Raw genomic sequence first — 19,953 nt, 5'->3', positions numbered from 1 at the left:
TGCCCCCTAGGAGGGCAAAAAACACTAGATACCAGGGAACGTTTTGGTGCCTGTTAACTGGAGTTTGACTGATGGTCTGCATGTACTGGTGTTTGGATGGATTTGTGTGTACTGGCATTTTGTTGGCAGTGTGTGTGGACTTGCAGTTAGCTGGCGGTCTGCTTGGACTGGTACTTGGCTGGTGGTGTTGCATGCTTGGATCCCCAAGCATTTTCTTACCCAGAATCCCCAGCAAACCTCAAATTTAGCTAAAAAGTTACATTTTCAGAATGCTGGTTGGATGGAAATTTGCGGCTCCCCACAGATTCCAGAACTTTGCATCACTGAAACGTGAGGAGAATGTGTGTTTTTAGACAATGTTTGAGGTTTGGAATGGATTCTCGGTGACAGAACCTGGTGAGAGTCCCACAAGTCACCTCAACCTGGATTCCCGTGGGTGTCTAGTTTAAAAAAATGTACAGGTTTACTAGATTTACTTAGGTGCAGGCTGAGCTGGAGCCAAAATCCACAGCTAGGCACTTTACAAAAAACGTGTCAGTTTTCAGTGGAAAACTATGATATGTCCATGTTGTGTTTTGGGGCATTTCCATTCGCAGGCACCAGGCCTACCCACACAAGTGAGTTACCATTTTTATAGAACAACTTGGGGGAATGCTGGGTAGATGGAAGTTTTTGGCACCCCTCAGATTCCAGAACTTTGCATCACCGAAATGTGAGGAAAGTGTGTATTTTATGCACATTTTGAGTTTTGCAAAGGCCTCTCGGTGGCACAGCCTGGTGGGAGCCCCACAAGCCTCCCCAGCTTGGATTCCCCTAGGTGTCTAGTTTTAAAAAATGTACAGGTTTGCTAGGCTTCCCTAGATGCTGGCTGAGCTTAAGCCCAAAATTCACAGCCAGGCACTTTGCAAAACAAGTCATTTTTCAGTGGAAAAATGTGATATGCCCACATTGCATTTTGGGGCATTTCCTGTCTCGGGTACGAGGCCTACCCACACAAGTGAGGTACCATTGTTATCGAGAGACTTGAGGGAACACACAATAGTAAAACAAGTGTTATTACCAATTGTCTTTCTCTGCATGTGTGCCTGCCAAATGTAAGACAATGTGTAAGAAAGAAGTCATTTTGATAAAAGCCCTGTAATTCACATGCTAGTATCGGTACACACAAATTCTGAGATGTGCAATTAACCACTGCTTTGTAACGCCACATCTTTTCGGAAATAAATAGGTTTCCTTGATACCTATTTTTCAGTCTTTATATTTTATCAAATGAATTGCTCCATCCCTGATACACAATGAGAACCCGTTGTAAGGTGAAGCTCATTTGTTGGTTCTGGGTACCTCGGGTTCTTGGTGAACCTACAAGGCCTATATATCCTTGTAACCTGAAGTGTACATCAGATGCAACAGTATATTGCAAAAATTTCATTTTTGTTTATTTAAACTTTTACTTACTATAGGAAAACTTTGAAGGTTCTACACAAATGTCCCTTTGCTTAATTCAAAATGTTGTCTACTTTTCAGATGTGTAAGCTGTCCAGGATCCATCATTAATTTCACACCAATTTTTGTCACTAACTGGAAGGAGGTTGAAAGCACAAAATCTGAAAAACTGTGTCTTCGCCCAGTAAAATGCCAAAACTGAGTTGAAAAATTTGGTTTACTGATTCTAGTGGGCGTGTTCCTGAAAGCTGAGAAGATGGTGATTTTAGCACCACAAACCCTTCGTTGATGTCGTTTGCAGGGGAAAAAACAGATGTTTTATTCTGCAGCACTTTTTTTCCCTTTTTTTTAAAAAAAACACATTTTAGCTGTATTTTGGATACATTCTCAATCCCCACCAGGGGACTCCACAAACCCCATAGAATCTCCAGGATGTTGGAAAAAACAACAAACATTTGGCATGGATAGCTTATGTGGACAAAAAGTTATGGGGACCTAAGTACGAACTATCCCAAATAGCCAAAAAAAGCTTAGCACGGGTGGGGGGCGGGAGGTTTAGATGCGATGGGGTTAATGAATTGCTGTATTGGAAACGGAGAAGAAAGCATTTTAAAAGCTCCATCAGTTCTCACACCTCATTGAGATTCTGAGGCCATTACGGTAGGACCCTTTCACAGTGGCGAACGAGACGTCGGTGCTTGGAGAACAATTTCACAGCGAGATATCAATCCCATCGATCAGGATTGCTGTTTTAAGTCCGTTTTCAGCGGTATATCATAAATATGAACACTGGAGGAACACTGATAAGGAAAGCCATCCATATCTTCGATTTAAGTGACTTACCTACAGTAACTTGCCGGAGGCCCGTTCATGATAAATGCTTCTCCCACTCAGCTGCTCATTTTACTGAAACACTTTGCTGATCAAACCACACGATTTCGGTTTGAGAAAAAAAATGCATTAACAAAACGTTGATAAGTGGGACGTTAGTTCTTGTGCCAGCGTTTAAAAAGATGTAAACAATGTGCAGAGAAGATTAAGAATGTGCGTAGATTTTAAATGTAGTGCAAATAAAAAGAATACAATTTCTAATAGCTGCAAAGGCATTTACAATTGATATCAGGTAGTAACTAGTGAACTACGTGCAATCGACAAGAGGGGATTTACCAAAGACAAAATGAAAGGCACATGAACAATAAAGAGGGTCATTCTGACCCTGGCGGCCGGTGGCCGCCAGGGCCACCGACCACGGGAGCACCGCCAACAGGCTAGCGGTGCTCCAATGAGCATTCTGACCGCGGCGGTTCAGCCGTGGTCAGAAGCGGAAAGTCAGCGGTCTCCCGCTGACTTTCCGCTGCTCTTTGGAATCCTCCATGGCTGCGGAGCGCGCTCCGCAGCCATGAGGATTCTGACCCCCCCTACCGCCATCCAGTTCATGGCGGGAAAGCCGCCATGAACAGGATGGCGGTAGGGGGGGTCGCGGGGCCCCTGGGGGCCCCTGCCGTGCCCATGCCAATGGCATGGGCACGGCAGGGGCCCCCGTAAGAGGGCCCCGAAAAGTATTTCAGTGTCTGCCTTGCAGACACTGAAATACGCGACGGGTGCCACTGCACCCGTCGCACCTTCCCACTCCGCCGGCTCGATTACGAGCCGGCATCCTCGTGGGAAGGTCGTTTTCCCCTGGGCTGGCGGGCGGTTTTACTGGAACCGCCCGCCAGCCCAGGGGAAAACTCGTAATACCCGCCGCGGTCTTTTGACCGCGGCGCGGTAATTTGGAGGGCGGGATCCTGGCGGGCGGCCTCCGCCGCCCGCCAGGGTCATAATGAGGCCCAAAGTGTCGTTTATAGCTGTGGGGCTCTTTGTGGGATTTCCCTTATAGTTTAGCTAGATAATCTTCTACACTGATAGGTGCGAAGTTCCTAGAGTACCTCGGAAATTTCAGGAAGGATTCAACCTCGAGACTGGAGATCTGAGACCTCTGCACTAGTAAATACCTTTCGGTCTGACTCTCTTAGGAAATTTGCAAATTCTGTGTCAAAGATTTGTTGTACGTTTTTCGTATTTTTGTAGAGTAATCTCATTTGGAACAAGACTCTTCACACACGCTGACGTCCCCTGACTCAAGGATTGCATGCATTTTGTGAGACTGAGGGTGCAATTGCACAAGGCTGTAGATATGTCCTTTATTGTAACTATCAGTAATTTCCTGATGAAGGTAAATTCTATTATACTGGTGACCGAATAATGTTGTATTAATGACTAGGCATTGTTGCACAGGAATTCATACAGGACAACCAAAGGAAAATGGGTTCTGTACAGACCGATGAGTGAAAACAAAACATTTTCATGAACTGAAAAAATGATCTTGGACTGATTGGTCAGTGATCCTTTGCCATGTTACTAGTACAGAATTTCTAAATAAGTGTGTCAGTGTTCTCAGTCTACAATCAGCAGGTCTCTATTCCCTGTGGCATTATGGGCCTGATTCCAACTTTGGAGGACGGTGTTAAACCGTCCCAAAAGTGACGGATATACCACCTACCGTATTACGAGTTCCATAGGATATAATGGACTCGTAATACGGTAGGTGGTATATCCGCCACTTTTGGGCCGGTTTAACACCGTCCTCCAAAGTTGGAATCAGGCCCTATGTCTGAAAACATTGGATCAGGCTTGTAGGTGTCAAATCTCCTCTTTTTGTGAGCACTTTGCATTAGTCCCTGCTGAGGTCATACGCTCCCCAGATGTGGAGGAAAGAAAGATACAAGATGCTGAGAGGGGGCAGGTCCAGAGCATTCCTAGATCATCTTCCATGTGTATATGGTAGTATGCAAAGTGCCATCAAACTCTCAAGTGATCCCAGACAAATCCTCCAGCTTCTATAACCTCATATGATGCAAATTACAAGGCTTGGATATAATAGAATGATTTATCATGAATAAAATATGACTGAACGATTTAGAATTTAAACATATTTTAATAGTTTTCATTTTCAGAACCAGAATATATTTCCTTAATTTCGTAATTTTTTAGGGGAGGTTCCTCCACTCAAACTGCAGGAAACCTACATTTTATTCAAGCCCGATCTGTACAAGAAATGTGAGAAATCCCCTGCTATCGTTTTTCAACCATCTTGTATTCCACTTTCTGACACCACATTTTTCGAAACTCCAAAGTTTATGTAATTGTATTGTGCTAATTAACTTCACATTTCTATAGAATTTCTTCATTCTTTAAAAGCCAATTCAATAATGAAGTTAGATATTTAATAAATATTAGAGAAAAGTGACTTTTAGAAACCTACCTTTTCCCTGCCAGAGCCTCCTGGAGACTATTAGCTTTCTAGCAGTGACCCTGTAAATGCTTATCCCCAATGAGGTGCAAAAACTTATCCCAGCACAGAGACGAAAACCTGAATGCGTGGAGGTGTTTTTGTCCCCTGGCAGGAAAACCAGTTTGCATGTGCCCACAATTTACTTCAAATGTGCCTCCCCTGTTGCAATCAGAGGTCAGAAGACACCTGGACATCCCTTTTTCTTCATCCTCCAAGTCAGGCACGGCAGGCACCAAACCCGGGGGAGGGGAAGCTGTCCCCAGAACTGGCCAGGGCTGACCACAGAGAATATTTGCTGCTCATTACCTTGGCTAGACCTCTGGGTGAGCAACAGACTCTGCATAAATGAATAACGGTTTCTCCATCTTGAATATACTGAGTATGGGACACTGTAGAGTAGAACTACCTCTGGGAACTTTTACCCTGTTAGTTTGGGAGGGTCCAGGAGACAACCACCACCCACAAGCTAGTGATAGACATAAAGGCAGCACCATAAGACACCTTCTTCAGAACACTGCTGAACCTGAGGAAGAACATAAGAGGACTGAACACTGTTAGACCTGAGGAAAAACACAAGAGGTCTGAGATGTGAGAGGATTCCTGAAGAACTGGACCTGCTTTCTCTTGTACCCAGGACATAGAAGTGGACTTCAGAGGTTAGGTAGCTGGCTTACTGTTTGGCTAAAGGGAATACAAACAGGTACCAGAGGTATTTTCCTGCAATTCATATGAACTTGACCTCAACGCTGCTGGTGGCCTCTTCTAGGCACAGTCTTGACTTCCAAGTGCTGTTTCAAAGGTTCTAAGACCCTTGGCCATGTCTTACTGGACGTCTCCCAATATCTCTGGAACATGAGACTTAGAAGGTTTTTGGACTTCAAGACCGCCACAGGACTGGTACAAAGTTAATAAGGCGTTCATGCTGGGCTAAAAAACAGGTTTCCCCCACTGAGAGCTTCTCCGGTGCAATATATCTATTTAAATGAGAACTAGTAAGAGGGAATCCACCTTTGTAGAGCCCTTTTTGGACATAGCCTGCAGTCCTGTCCCACTGCAGGATTCCAAGGCCAGAAAAAGAAACAAAGGTAGAAATCTTGTCAAAGCGAATGAGCCAAAAGCATTCATCTGGTGAGAGGACTTCCCTTGGTCCTCAATCTGAATTTCTCCCACTTGGAGCTTTTCCCACCCAACCCAATTGCTTCATCTGACCCCCCCCCCACACATATCCTACTTTGCAAGGACTTCCTAAAATACAGCCTACCACCTTACCCATTGATGGATTTTGACTTCCAGTCCCACAGTAAAACTTCCAGCCAGGCCAAACCTGGTTGGTGTATGCGACCCAAGCTCCAATAGAGTTGGTTCAAAATGCACCTCGGTCCCAGTCTACCACAATAATTGACTACCTTTTGGTCTCACACTTTTTGATGCTATTTTGAGTTAAACCTTTAACATTTCCTATCTCTGCTTCCCCTTATTGGATGTTTGTCATTTCAGAGTCATTTAGTTCATTAATGTATTATTTATTTTGATAAACGTGGAGTGGGATTTACATTGTGCTTTGTTTTTGACCTTTTACTATTTTGGTACTTCTAAAAGCTTTATACATTGTCTCTAAGTTACGTTTGTCTGCTCTTTGCCATAGTTATTAGGGGCTGAGGTCAGGTTTGAATTACTGAAACCTTTAACTGGACCTAACAAGATAGTCCCTTCCTTACTTGTGGTAGGCCTCCATCCACCACAACTAATAAACCACTTTCTCACACCTGCAATTTACTGACAAGCTGATCTTTTTGGCCAAGGTAAAAGCTGCCTACACACAGATGCTTGAATTTATTATGAACAATAGCACTTTTCCAGTGCAGACAGTGGCTTACACATCTACAGAGCGCTCAGTCTAGACTTGCAACAGGTTTGGATGAGCTCAGAACCCAGGATGTTTCTCAAGCATGTGCACTGATACAGTGGCCTGTCAACTGCATTTAAAGCACTGTGTCAACCAACGCTATTCATCAGGCTGCACAATGTTAGTATTCATGATCCTCAGTTTTCATGGATATTCAGTTTTGATTGAGCAAAATGGATGTCCTGTTATCACTGTGGAAGGGAGGCTGAAATAATGAAGTCAGACATTTCTGCAGCCGTATCACAACCATGGTTACTACTTTGAAAAAAAGGAAAAAATTGCATACCATTGCTTAGAAGCACAAACCCCACCAATTCAGGATTCTGAGCAGTGGGCCAGGGTTGAAGGATTCTCATTACCAGAGTGGTGCAGCCTGTACTGCTTGTGACTGATCTAATCTTCAGAAGAGGAGTTATATGGTGGCGAAATTTGAAAATTAGTGTCATGGACCCAGGACAATCCCGAGGCTGAGATAGAGACATAGGCATAACTCTTGTAACACATCAGGCATCAGAGATGGATGTAGGAGAAAAACCCTTCACGGCAGGCCTGCTACCAGGCCTGCATCCATTTCAAGAAGGGAAATGGAACTCAGGTCGGTAGTGGTCTTGAAGAGTGGTAGATGCCAAGAATAAACCATCATTAATGAGAAATCCAGCACCTGAGTGGAATAAACCATCATCCCTGAGAAATCCAGCACCAAGAGGAAGCAGGCAACCTGTGTGTGAAGCCTGTGGGCACTAGTGTTGACTCTAAAATGCCTGAATGTCAGGCATGCAAGTCATAAACTTCAGCCAGCTCTGTTTAGCTGCATCAAAGACATGGTAGATGCAGAGATGTACACAGAAATGCTTGCCTAGGGAAATCCCACTGAAAGAGCACATTTAGGGCCTTATTTATACTTTTTGGTGCAAAACTGCACTAAGGCAGTTGTGCCCCAAAAAGTTTTGCACCGGCTTGCACCATTTTTTAGCACCAGCTGGGCACCATATTTATGGAATGGTGCAAGCCGGTGCAAAGGGTAGGCTAGCTTAAAAAAAAATGACGTTAGGCAGTTTTGAGTCAAAATAAATGATTCTGACCAGATTAGCATCATTTTTTGACACTAAGGGGCATATTTATACTCTGTTTGCACTGAATTAGCGTCAATTTTTTTAAACTCTAATTCAGTGCAAAACTAACTCCATATTTATACTTTGGTGCTAGACCCGTCTAGCACCAAATTTATGGAGTTAAAGACATTTTTTGGAAGTGGAAACCTACCTTGCCTTAATGAGATGCAAGGTAGGCGTTCCCGTGCAAAAAAATGACTCTATGGCCGTAACACCATATTTATACTCCCATGTAAAAATGGTGCAAGGGAGGAAGGAGGGGTCAAAAAATGGGGCAAAGCTTGCTTTGCCCCATTTTTTAAGACCTGGGTCAGGGCAGGCTTTAGGGGACCTGTGGCCCTATTTCCATGGTGGAACACCATGGAATAAGCCCAGAGGTGCCCTCCCTAGGCCCTAGGGGCACCCCCACCCACACTAGAGGGACTGCGAGGATGGGGGACCCCATCCCAGGTAAGTACAGGTAAGTGCATTTTTTATATTTGAAAGTGCCATATGGGGCCCTGAAATGGGCCCCCATACATGGCACAGGGTGCAATGGCCATGCCCAGGGGACCCCTGTCCTCTGTGCTGGCCACTGGGGTGGTGGGCATGACTCCTGCCTTCTCTAAGGCAGGAGTCATGTGGCATGGTAGGTTTAGCACCATAAAATGACGCTAATCTGGTTAGAGTAATTTTTTTTACTCTAACCTGCCTAAAGCCATTTTTTGGTGCTAAACCCTCTTCTTCTATACTGCCAGTCCACCCGACTAAAGTCATTTTTTAAAACTCTAGCCTACCCTTTGCACCGGCTTGCACCATTCCATAAATATGGTGCATGGCTGGTGCACAGAAATGGTGCAAGCCAGTGCTAAACTTTTTGGTGCAAAACTGAGTTAGTGCAGTTTTGCAGCAAAAAGTATAAATAAGGGCCAATATTTTGTAAGTTTGTGCCAGTTTTGTCTCATAAAATGACGTTAATGCGGTGCATAAAAAGTTTAAATCAGGGCCTTGGTGCTAGATGGGTCTAGCACCAAAGTATAAATATGGAGTTAGTTTTGCACCGAATTAGAGTAAAAAAAAAATGACACTAATTCGGTGCAAACAGAGAATAAATATGCCGCAGAGTATAAATATGCCCCTAAATATGGCGCTAAGGCCATAAAGTCATTTTTTGCACGGGAACGCCTACCTTGCATCTCATTAAGGCAAAGTAGGTCTCCACTTTCAAAAAATGACTTTAACTCCATAAATTTGGTGCTAGAGGGGTCTAGCACCAAAGTATAAATATGGAGTTAGTTTTGCACCGAATTAGAGTAAAAAAAAATGACACTAATTCGGTGCAAACAGAGTATAAATATGCCCCTTAGTGAGAGCGAGTGGTGCTTAAGCGGCTGTGTATGTTCTGCTGCATTTTCCGCTATTTTCTTACTGCAAAATTTATCCTTGCATCCATGTGAGACTCCAGGGTGCATTTTCTGCTAATAAAACTAGTGCTAAATGCCAGGAGTAAATTGTGGAAAATCCTACCCCGAGGGCACATTTAGTGAGCGCGACCATATGTACTCATGAATTCCACTGTCATTTTACTGAAAGTACTGTGGGGCAGATTTATGAAAAGTGTAGCCGCACCTAGTGCAGCGCCACTTTTCTTGTGCCCCTTAGTACCCCCTAACGCCATCATGTGCACGCCGTATTTAGCATATGGCACACCTTGGCTGTAGTTAAGGAATTAGTGTCAAAATCTTTGACGCTAGTTTGCGTTTTTCAGGATTAACGTCAAACATTTTGACACTAATACTGCAAAGCAACCAGAGGCCCATTAAAAACAATGGGAGCCTCCCTTTAACGCCTGCTTTCAGCAGGCGTTAAAAATGCCATTAAAAATGATGCAAAGAAATCTCTCAGATGTCCTTACACCATTTGCTCAGCCCCCACTAACAGGGGAACACCCCCTTTGCATACATTATGCCTGGCGCAAGCAAGCATTGCACCACTTTGTAAATATGGAGCAGCGTTTTTGGCCTTCTAGCTCCACATTAGCTTAAACAAATATGCTAATTTATCATTAGATGGCTTCATTTGATGGCTCTAGGCCCTCTTAAATCTGCACCTGTATATCTTCTTTGTACACTATTATTAGGTTTGTAATATATATTTTTAAATTGAAAGCAGTGCACATTGGAATAATAGGTTACTTTAGTAGGCCGAAAAGATGTTACAGCACGCTTTTTTCAGTTAATACCAGCAGGTGACATCCTTACTGAATAGCAAGAAATACTCTAGCACCAGAACAATGTTTCACTGGTATTTTGGTGTCATAGTATCATACTTTGCCTAAATTTTTGATTGAACTTCGAACTCTAATTTTAACACAGTGAAGGTTGCTCGATGAACACCTATCCAGCAATACTGCACTTTCTTTGGTGTGTTACTTATTGTGGGCCTCTGTGAATATAGGCCAAGCTTTAGCTCTCGAGGACACGAAATTGTGCGATATTTTGAACAGTACAATTGCAGTTTCGTGTCTCAAAATTACATGAGCAAAATGTCATGAAATATATTGGAAAGCGGATTGATTATTGAGAAAATGTCTCCCGCACATCTTCTGCCCCATCCAATCTCCTGCAGACATTTTCACCTTGAACTAGTCCCCCATTTAAAAAAATGCGCAGCATTTCACACGACAAAATTCCGAAAAATGTGCATTATAAATTATAATTTTTCACAGGCCTGATATTGAGTCGAGACAGCATCTGAATGTTACTCGTGCCATTTTACGAAAAATATTAACACTATTAATTAAGGAAGGCTGCACTTGAAAAAGGCCACAGTAGAAGTGGAGAACTGAACGTGGTGGGTTCTAGGAGGAGCATTGCCAGCAGTGAATGGCAATAGTAAAATTGGACATTCCGTAGTGCAACATCTAAACTAAAGCCAGCTATAAGCTTCAACATCTGCCTGGTTGGAAGCAAATATTAAACCAATCGTCAATGAAACTTAAAGTAGCAACAAGGCTGACGTGCCTTAAACAATTTAGTAGCTTTGATGCATTTGGCCCTGTCTACAGTCACCCTCAGTTTTTTTTGCTTTCACCCCTCCTATTTTTTCTGAATTTGCTGTTGTTGGCCTTTGGACTATGCACACTTCACCACTGCTACCCAATGCTAAAGTGCTGGTACTCACTCTCTAAAACATGGTACAAATGTTTTAGAGAGCCATTTTCGATTTACCTATTCATCCCTAGTAAAGTAGTCAACCATATACTGACGGTCTGTAAATTAAATTCTACTAGTGGGCCTTCAGCACTTATTGTCTCACCTACTTACGTAACCCCTTCAAACTTGTTGAAGGCCTGCTTTTGCAGCCTGCATGAATGCAGTTTTAAATTGCCTGTTTGAATGGGCAATATAACCACTTGCCAAGCCTTCAACTACAATGTTTTTGCATATGTCACTACTAAGGTAGGCCATGGATACCCTATAGGGCAGGATGCATTGTAATTAAAAGGATGGACTTGGGGGGGAGTGTTCAACCAAGATAGTTGATTGCTGTAGCGGCGGAGAGACACTGCTGAGAAGCCCACAGCCCAGGGTGACTCTCTGTGACCTGGGCCTTTGCTCTGCAATATCCTGAGAACAATTAATGAGGCGGGGGCATCTCCAATTCTACTCAGTGCGAATGTAGTGGTACAGCGCCACCTAGGCCAGAGCCCTACCCAGAGAATGAGCCTTACCTAAGGGTGTGTAAGGATGAGGCATTAGACTCCTCTTGACCCGGATGCACTGGGCATCGACCAAAGACTGTGCAAATAAGCAACATGAGGCTGTGGGGAGGCACACTACAGGCCACGGACCGAACAGCCCAGAGAATCAGCAGTGCACAGACATTAGTGCCTGATCCTAAGATGGCGGCCCAACCATGCCGCATATGGCCAGAGTCCTCACAGTGATTCACAAAGATGAAGCTCATATAAGGGTGATCAACATGCACGAGAAGGCACGTCTGTTGCCAGCTTTCAACAGATAACATTTTCATTGCCTACTAGGGCCCACAGACAAGAGCCAGCGATACATCATTTGGGAGCTCTCTCATGTGCAATCCACCACATGGCCCTGATCATGAGGAATTGACACTGACAGGGTTGCAATGACTTACTGCCCACACTGGGGAAGGTGCATTGGAGAACTGCGCAGACGATGACCCCGCAGGGTATGAGAGGGGCTGCTGGTGCCCATGAAGAGAAGTGAGCCCTTGTTTAAAGAGCACATGGCAGAACCTATATGCTCTGGTGACCAAGTTGCTGTGACACTGCCTCCTACACACCCCATAATCACCAGAATAAAGCACTGTTTTGGTTGCTGGGCTTGACAGAATACACAGGCTAGGTAAAGTAAACCATAAACAGAGGATGGTGCCAGTACATTCTGCCTGCCACTAGCTCTCAATGAGCCCACTGTGAACACCAGCTATTTGTAGCTAGCCTCTATGTCAGCATATGTTGCCTTTATGCCTCTGAAAATATTTCAGCCCAACAAAGGGCCTGATTTAGATCTTGACAGGATTGCCAACCCCACCCCCCACCCCACCCCACACGGTGGGAGCATATTCAAGTATACCATCAAGCTGACAGATTCCTGCCTGATGTATTTAGATGTCTAGCAGCTGAACCTCAATCCATACAGTGTTTTCTGTCATGTAAGAGGCGTGTCGCTGACCGGACTCCCCTACTGGCCACTATTACTCTGTAGCTGTTGGGGTGGAAGGATTGCACTGAGCATATTTAGGTTTTACAGTTGTGCTGGCGTTGTCCTAGCAGCGGATACCTGATGGCGGGATTCTGCCTCAGGACACGTTCAACATTGTGCAATTCCTGCGGCTTTTTGATGGATGCTTGTACCACACACCTGATGCCTTTTGTCAAATTGTTTTCACCTGCACACCACACTATAAAACAAACAACATTCACACCATGATCCTTTTCCATTTCACCACAGCACAATATTTGTAAGCAAAAGCACACACACAAACACAAACACACAAACAGCATACAGAAACTATTAACACCACACCCACAAGCACCGCAACCACACCAACCACAACGCACTCTACAAAATCAACACAGTCACACAAAAGCACACCTACAAACATAACTACACCAACCAGAACCAAACCCTCACACTCACCTGAACATCACACACCAGCAAAACAACACACATCCAAACATACACAACAAACACCAGACCCACATGCAACTGCCAAACAACACAAACAAATCACCCACTCCAGTTCCTTCTACCTCAACCAGTCAGTCCTCTCCCACCTCTCCTACCCCTACTCCACCTTCCTAATTCTTATCCTACCTTGCCTTGAACTTCACTACACCTAAACCCACCCGAACAATAGATGCCCCGTCCTAAGGAGGTTTCTCTTAGACTACATGCAGGAGGCAAGTTATGGCTAATAAAGCTAGAAGAAATTGTATATTCCAAACATTATTTAAGGTCATATTTGTTGTTACATTGGCAAATTAATGTACATGAGAGAAGTATTTCATGAATTATTAATAGAGTATTACTTTCACAAAGTTGATTATTCATGTACAATTGATTGTGTTAATGGAATGTTAGATACATATTGTTGCTCAAATGCATAACAGTAAATACAAAATATTTTTGAAATGTTCTATTTGTAAAGTCCAAACATTAGCAATGATTTCAAATATAACGGCATAAATCATGGTAATGAATACTTACACCACAAAATACATTTGACATTGTTATGTTTAGGTGTTAATAATACATGTGTGTTTCATTTTATTTCTTAAATGAGAAGATCATACACATATGCATTTAACAAGTAATACAAATTTGCTTGTAGGACATTTTTGGAAATTCATGGGTCCAGAGCAAATGTTAAGACATAGTTATACAGGAAACAAGTTAAACGAAAAGCTCATCTTCAATTCCGGCGACAACAGGGTTGATTTGCTTTGTGGTCAAGAAGCAGCAGCACATGAAGGACTTGGACAATCCTGTTCATGACAGAAACTGAAGTGCAGAAGGGAAAAGGGTAGATTTCAACCTTATATCCCTTTAAAACTGCCAACTCAGGTGTGGAGATTTACCCGCCACACTTAAGTCAGTGGGAAGGCACATCGTGATTGGGCCGGCGGAGAAACTGGCTATCCTCTCCCCAATAGCTGCTTTTGCCTATGACGCCATCTACCGGGGGGAAAATTCTGGTAGAGACAGCAGGACACGAACGGACTATCATCCGTAGCCCCACCAGAATTCTAAATTTGGAGGGCAGACAGCATGGTAGGAAAATGGATTTACTGATGGATAACCAAAGGTGGGACCAAATCCACCAAGATTTAAATCAGGCCCAAAGTGTCCAGCTACTTCACACAAATGGAGGCTAAGGGTGACTCTCTTAAGACCAGCCAGAGCAACAAAATAGCCCTCACCAAGAAGGACTTCCTTTCCTCCCTACATGAATTCAAAAGAGAGCCTAAAGAGGAACTTGGAGCGGATCTCACCTCCTCCCTAAAAACTCTAAAAATGGACATTAATACTAAACTTGTCTCCTTGCAGCAAGATGCGGGCTCAGAGGGCAGCGGACAATGGAACTTGAAGCTAAAGTGAGGGAAATGGAACAAAAAATGGGCCAGTTGGAAGAATCGACTACCAATCTTTCCACGCAAATTCAGAATTCCATTCTGAAATGCGAAGATATAAAAAATTGATCTGAAAGAGACAATATTCACTTCCATAATCTGGAAGAGGGCACAGAAGGCCCAGATCTAGAGGACTTTGTCATAGGCCTTTTCACTGAACTTCTGGGGAATGGGCAGGCGAAAGACAAACTTGACAGAGTCAATAACGTATGTCCACAGGCCACCGGAAGGGGGAAGAGAGATCTGTCGAAACTGGAATCCTTCAAAGTGAAGGACGTCATCCTACAGGCTGCTGGGGAACAAGATATAGGGGGTCATTCTGACTTTGACGGGCGGCGGAGGCCGCCCGCCAAAGTCCCGCCGGCAGAATACCGCTGCGCGGTCAAAAGACCGCCGCGGTAATTCTGAGTTTCCCGCTGGGCTGGTGGGCGACCGCCAGAAGGCCGCCCGCCAGCCCAGCGGGAAACCCCCTTCCATGAGGATGCCGGCTCCGAATGGAGCCGGCGGAGTGGAAGGGGTGCGACAGGTGCAGTTGCACCCGTCGCGATTTTCAGTGTCTGCTTGGCAGACACTGAAAATCTTGGTGGGGCCCTGTTAGGGGGCCCCTGCAGTGCCCATGCCGTTGGCATGGGCACTGCAGGGGCCCCCAGGGGCCCCACGACACCCGTTACCGCCAGCCAGGTTCTGGCAGTCAAAACCGCCAGAACCAGGCTGGCGGTAAGGGGGTCGGAATCCCCATGGCGGCGCTGCTTGCAGCGCCGCCATGGAGGATTCCCTTGGGCAGCGGGAAACCGGCGGGACACCGCCGGTTTCCCGTTTCTGACCGCGGCTGTACCGCAGCGGTCAGAATGCCCATGGGAGCACCGCCAGCCTATTGGCGGTGCTCCCGCGGTCGTTGGCCCTGGCGGTCCATGACCGCCAGGGTCAGAATGACCCCCATAGTTTCTTTTCAAGGTGTCACATGCTCTCTTTTTCAAGATGTTGCACCGACAACCCTCGCCTGTCCACTCCACTCATGGATAAACTAATTCGCAAATACATCAAATATTGATGGACCTTTCCATTTTGCCTAGCCTTCAAACTTTCAAAACAAAACACTCCACTTCACAGTACTAGCAGGCGCAGCGGCCCTGCTGGGGGTACCAACACTGGAGATTTAGAGAGCTGAAAAAACAGTGAAGGAGTCAAACACGAGCTCCAGAACCAGCACAGAGAAGGGTCAATGGTTCATGCAACAACAACCAAGAAACCAGAGGAAATGATAATCAAGCAAGGCCAGCTTTATCTTTCAACATGAAAACCTCTACTCATAAACTGAGCACCACAATGTACTGGCATCGGTTATTGCCTTGTAGGTCGGGTACAAGTGAGTCTATATGGGGGAGAATACACCTTTGGTAAGTGACAAACGCCTACTGAGAGGTGGGCACTCAAGCACCAGTCTCCTCTCTTTGCAATGTTAGTTTGCCTTGATAACATAATGCTTCTTTTGGAATCCACTAGGGGGTTTTGACCAATATGCTTGATTAAATGTAGTCTGCTGATTTAACTGTACCAAGATGGAAACTTTTTGTTTATAGCTGTCTTTGGTTTATTTCATTGTTCCACTGGGGAGGGAATGTTGCAAGGACAGGTGGAGGGGAAGGGAGCAATGGCATTGTGACTGTTTTTGGGGTGAGCACGGAGGGAGTGGTCTTTCTGGAGAGCAACTAGAGAATGACAATAGAGAGGAAATTCTTAGACTTGTTATGGTGATCACCACGCTTACTTGGAATACCAAGGGGCTTAATCTGCCGGCCAAGCATTGCAAGCTCTGGAAATATTTAGTTGACCAACAAAAAGATGTGGTAGCCCTGCAAGAGGCACATCATGAATAGAATGAGGACCAAAGACTGTGACAGAAAGCATACTCTGTAATGTTTAAATCCTCAGCAAATACCAAACACAACGGGGTACCATGTTCTTTCATTCATCTTTGAAGTTCCAACCGGAAGGAGGCAAAACTGATAAAGATAGTAGAATCGTAATTATGAAGGGCTGCTTGGTGGACCAAATGTGTACATTTGCCTCTATCTATGCCCCCAACACTAATCAGGTGCTGTTTGCACATACACTGGTGTTATTATTACGGAGTTGCTGAAGGTGAGATCATATTGATGGGAGATTTTAACTTATCCTGGGATCAGGGATAGACAGCACTCACACTCACACCAGACTTTTCCTAAAACCATGAAGCAGGCCATCCATTCCGTAGGGTTAATAGATGCCTGGAAGACCCTACACCCAGTGATCTGAGACTACACATTCCTTTCACATTTCCACCACACATGCTCCAGACTAGACTTTGCATTTATTAGTCAATCCCTCACTCATGCACTAATCAAAGCCTCATTCCGCCCCATTACCTTCTCAGACCACGCTTCAATGGTGCTGACGCTAGAATAGGACATCCCGACACCTAAATACTGCAGATGGTTTTCCCAAGGGCCTTCACTAGAGATTGTCTTCTTTGCGATTAACTCCATAAAACTATTAGAGACTTCTTCCAACAAAATAACCTGAAGAATACTAACTTGTCAAACAACTGGTATACTTTTAAAGCAGTATTAAGAGGAAAATGTATAGCACTACTATCTAACCTAAACAAACAGAGAGCTCGAGATAGATTAGTATTAGAGACAGACCTTCAGGGAGCAGAAACAGCCCACAAAGAAAACCCAACTTTAGCTCTACAACAGAATGTATCAGCCCTCATGGGGAAACTCAACACAATTTTCATCAGTACTGTAGAGTTTATCTTTCTATGCCTCAAACATATGACCTACGAACAGGGCAACAAAGTAGGTTCCCACTAAATGAGGTAGCTTAGAGTCCAATGTGAGAAAGAATATGTAGGGAGCATTCATAGAAAGTCAGGCCACCGGCTGAGCAAGCCAGGGTGTTTATTCAGTTCTACAAAGGGCTTTACACTGTGAATGCATTAAACAAAGTGGTGCAGTTGGACTACCTAGACCGAGTGGAGCTCTCCCAGATAACTGCGGTCCAAAACAAAATTTTATGGGGTTATGTATGAGATGATGAGGTTCAGGCAGCAATTAATACCCTGAACCCCCATAAATCACCAGGATCTGATGGGTTCACAGCCCGATTTTACAAAACCTTTAGGGCCAGATTTACAAGGCCCTTGTGCCTCTTAGCACCACATTTGCAGTAAAAATTTTGACGCACATGTGAAGCTGACGGGCCACTACCAAAGCACCATATTTACAAGGTTGCTTGTCTGTCTGCCTAAGGTGCATCACTGGTCAGACTAAATTCTTCTCAACAATAGCAGCAAATGCTGTTCAGTGGTTCTTTACCAAAATGGTATCCGGCCTCACATAACCCTTGTCAGCTACATTCTCTAGCTTTGTCTTGTTGGAGATTTTTGATGTTCAATGAAGAGCCTAAGGGGCATGTTTACAAGCCACATGTGACACCAGTGTGACACCTTTTGTGACACGCCAGTGGCCCTGAGTGCAGACCCATATCTATGAGGCCATGCAAGACCATTCATTTTGTTTGACTTTTCATGATCTCATAAATATGGAGTAAGGCAAGGCAGCTCATGTCGCTGCTTGCCTTACTCTGCATCCAGTGGGCATTCCATGGGAGTTGCAGTGGGTTATCCCATGCAGCACCCATGGGTTTTGACGCATTCCCAGATTTACAAGGACTTGTAAACCTGGGTATGCATCAAAGGAATAATAAGGAGAAATATTTTGATTTCTCCTATTTATTTTTTTACTCTTTACATGTGTGCTCTATTCTGCACCACACATTTAAACAGGAAAATGCCTCCATGGATTTTTTTTGTGCAGGAAGGTGTCCCTTTCTGCTCAAAAACAATCCTGCATGCTACGCTGGCGCCCTTGCACCATGGAGCAAGGGTGCCTGCATTGGTGCTAAGCAGCCACTTGTGCACTATCGCAGGGAGAAGGGATAGAAATGCACCATATTTTGTGAATACTCATTTTGTATTTTGTAAATATGCATTTCTATCCCTATGCTGCTATTGCTGTAAATATGCCCTTACGTCCGAACATTCAAACCCTCAATGCAACTTCGGCCAACGGCTCCCCGACGACAAAGCCTCCTCCTCGGACACCATCTGCAGCCTGGCCCTGGAGAAATTCTACTTTCTCAGAACATTTTTGTTGACATTTCTTCTAAGTCTGAAGGTAAGTGAGAAATGGGCCAAATTGACTTTTTGTATCTGACTCATGCTCCATCACAGCTGGGCATATATTTTTCACTTTGAGCCAGTCTTCCACGACTAGATGTCCATGGTTGGTGCTTTGACCTTTTAAGTGCCAGTCTTTACCTTAAACTTTTTAAACATAACTCCTCTTCTTCTGCATAGATTGTTGTAATTTTGGTGTCAAATAATGAAATAAAATGTACTCTTTTTTATTAAATTGGTGTGAAATTTTGATTGTGTTGTGGTTTCACTTTGTTATTGTTTGTGTGCTGAATACATACTTTACATATTACCTTCAAGTTAAGCCTGACTGCTGTTGTGCCAAGGTACCAGAGGGTTAGGCACAGATTAATTTAGTGACTTTTTGAGGTTCACCCTGACAGGGATTGTAGCTGTTGCTTGAGCAGTGTTTTTTAAATAACATTTCATAATTTAATCACATACTTACAAAAACATCCCCAGATCTGAGAGTTTGTATGTGGATGTAAATCTGTGATTCTCCATCCTCTTCTAACATTCTGCTTTTTGCTGTCAGTCTAGATGGTGCCTCTCCGCTGTCATTTACTGGTGCAGATAGTTGTGGCTGGACATTAGATAATTTGTTCCTCTGCAGAATTGGTAAGAGGTGCTCCTCTTCACTAAAACTATGTGAGGCCACGTTCGTCTCACTGTTAGACTCCATTGCCTATAAAAAAATAACAAGAGGCATTTTCTCAGCTGTTGTTTTCAGCCAGAAAGCAGGTTAGGCCAATAACCTCAAAAGCCTAATGTAACTACTGAGGGAATATTAAACAATTGCACATTAGCATGGTTGTGTATGTAAGACAAACCCAGTGTTGCACCTTTCACTGACACAACAGGACTCGATGCATAATAATTCTGTAAGTAGCTTTGGGAGTATTGTCAATCCAATTGCGATGAGGGCATTCAAAACACATTTTAGATGGTTTTCAGCATGTCTCTGCCCTGGTTCTTGTTTTTCTCAGTTTCTTGTAATACATTTCTCCACAATTAACTCTTGCAAAGTGTGCTTGCTGTTTTGCAGAAGTCCCCAGCTCTACAACCCCCATTTTTCTCTCTTATTCTACTAAGTCTATTTCTCTCCCTTATTTTGATCCTTGTAACCTCCAGAACAAGATGAGTAAGTATACAAATGTCCACAGAAGATTTTTTGGTCTCCACGACCCTCTTCCTTTTCATCCATCGTTTTCTCTGTATCTCATCCATGGCTAGGTGAGTGGCATAAACCTGCCCCTTGGGAGG

At 44.1% G+C, this 19,953-nt stretch overlaps 1 protein-coding gene across 1 annotated transcript in view; it reads right to left on the bottom strand.

Moving 5' to 3' along the window:
* Window positions 1-19,953, bottom strand: part of LOC138249505 (cyclic nucleotide-binding domain-containing protein 2-like) — a 611,285-nt gene that overhangs the window by 110,312 nt on the left and 481,020 nt on the right. The window contains exon 13 of the mRNA XM_069203460.1: window positions 19,139-19,375. Within this exon, the coding sequence (XP_069059561.1) occupies window positions 19,139-19,375 (237 nt within the window). The remainder of the gene's footprint in view (window positions 1-19,138; window positions 19,376-19,953) is intronic.

The sequence above is a fragment of the Pleurodeles waltl genome, chromosome 8, assembly GCF_031143425.1.
Source record: "Pleurodeles waltl isolate 20211129_DDA chromosome 8, aPleWal1.hap1.20221129, whole genome shotgun sequence".
Taxonomy (NCBI): Eukaryota; Metazoa; Chordata; class Amphibia; order Caudata; family Salamandridae; genus Pleurodeles; species Pleurodeles waltl.
Note: the sequence above shows the minus strand (reverse complement) of the source record. Positions and strands in the feature narration are given on the sequence as shown.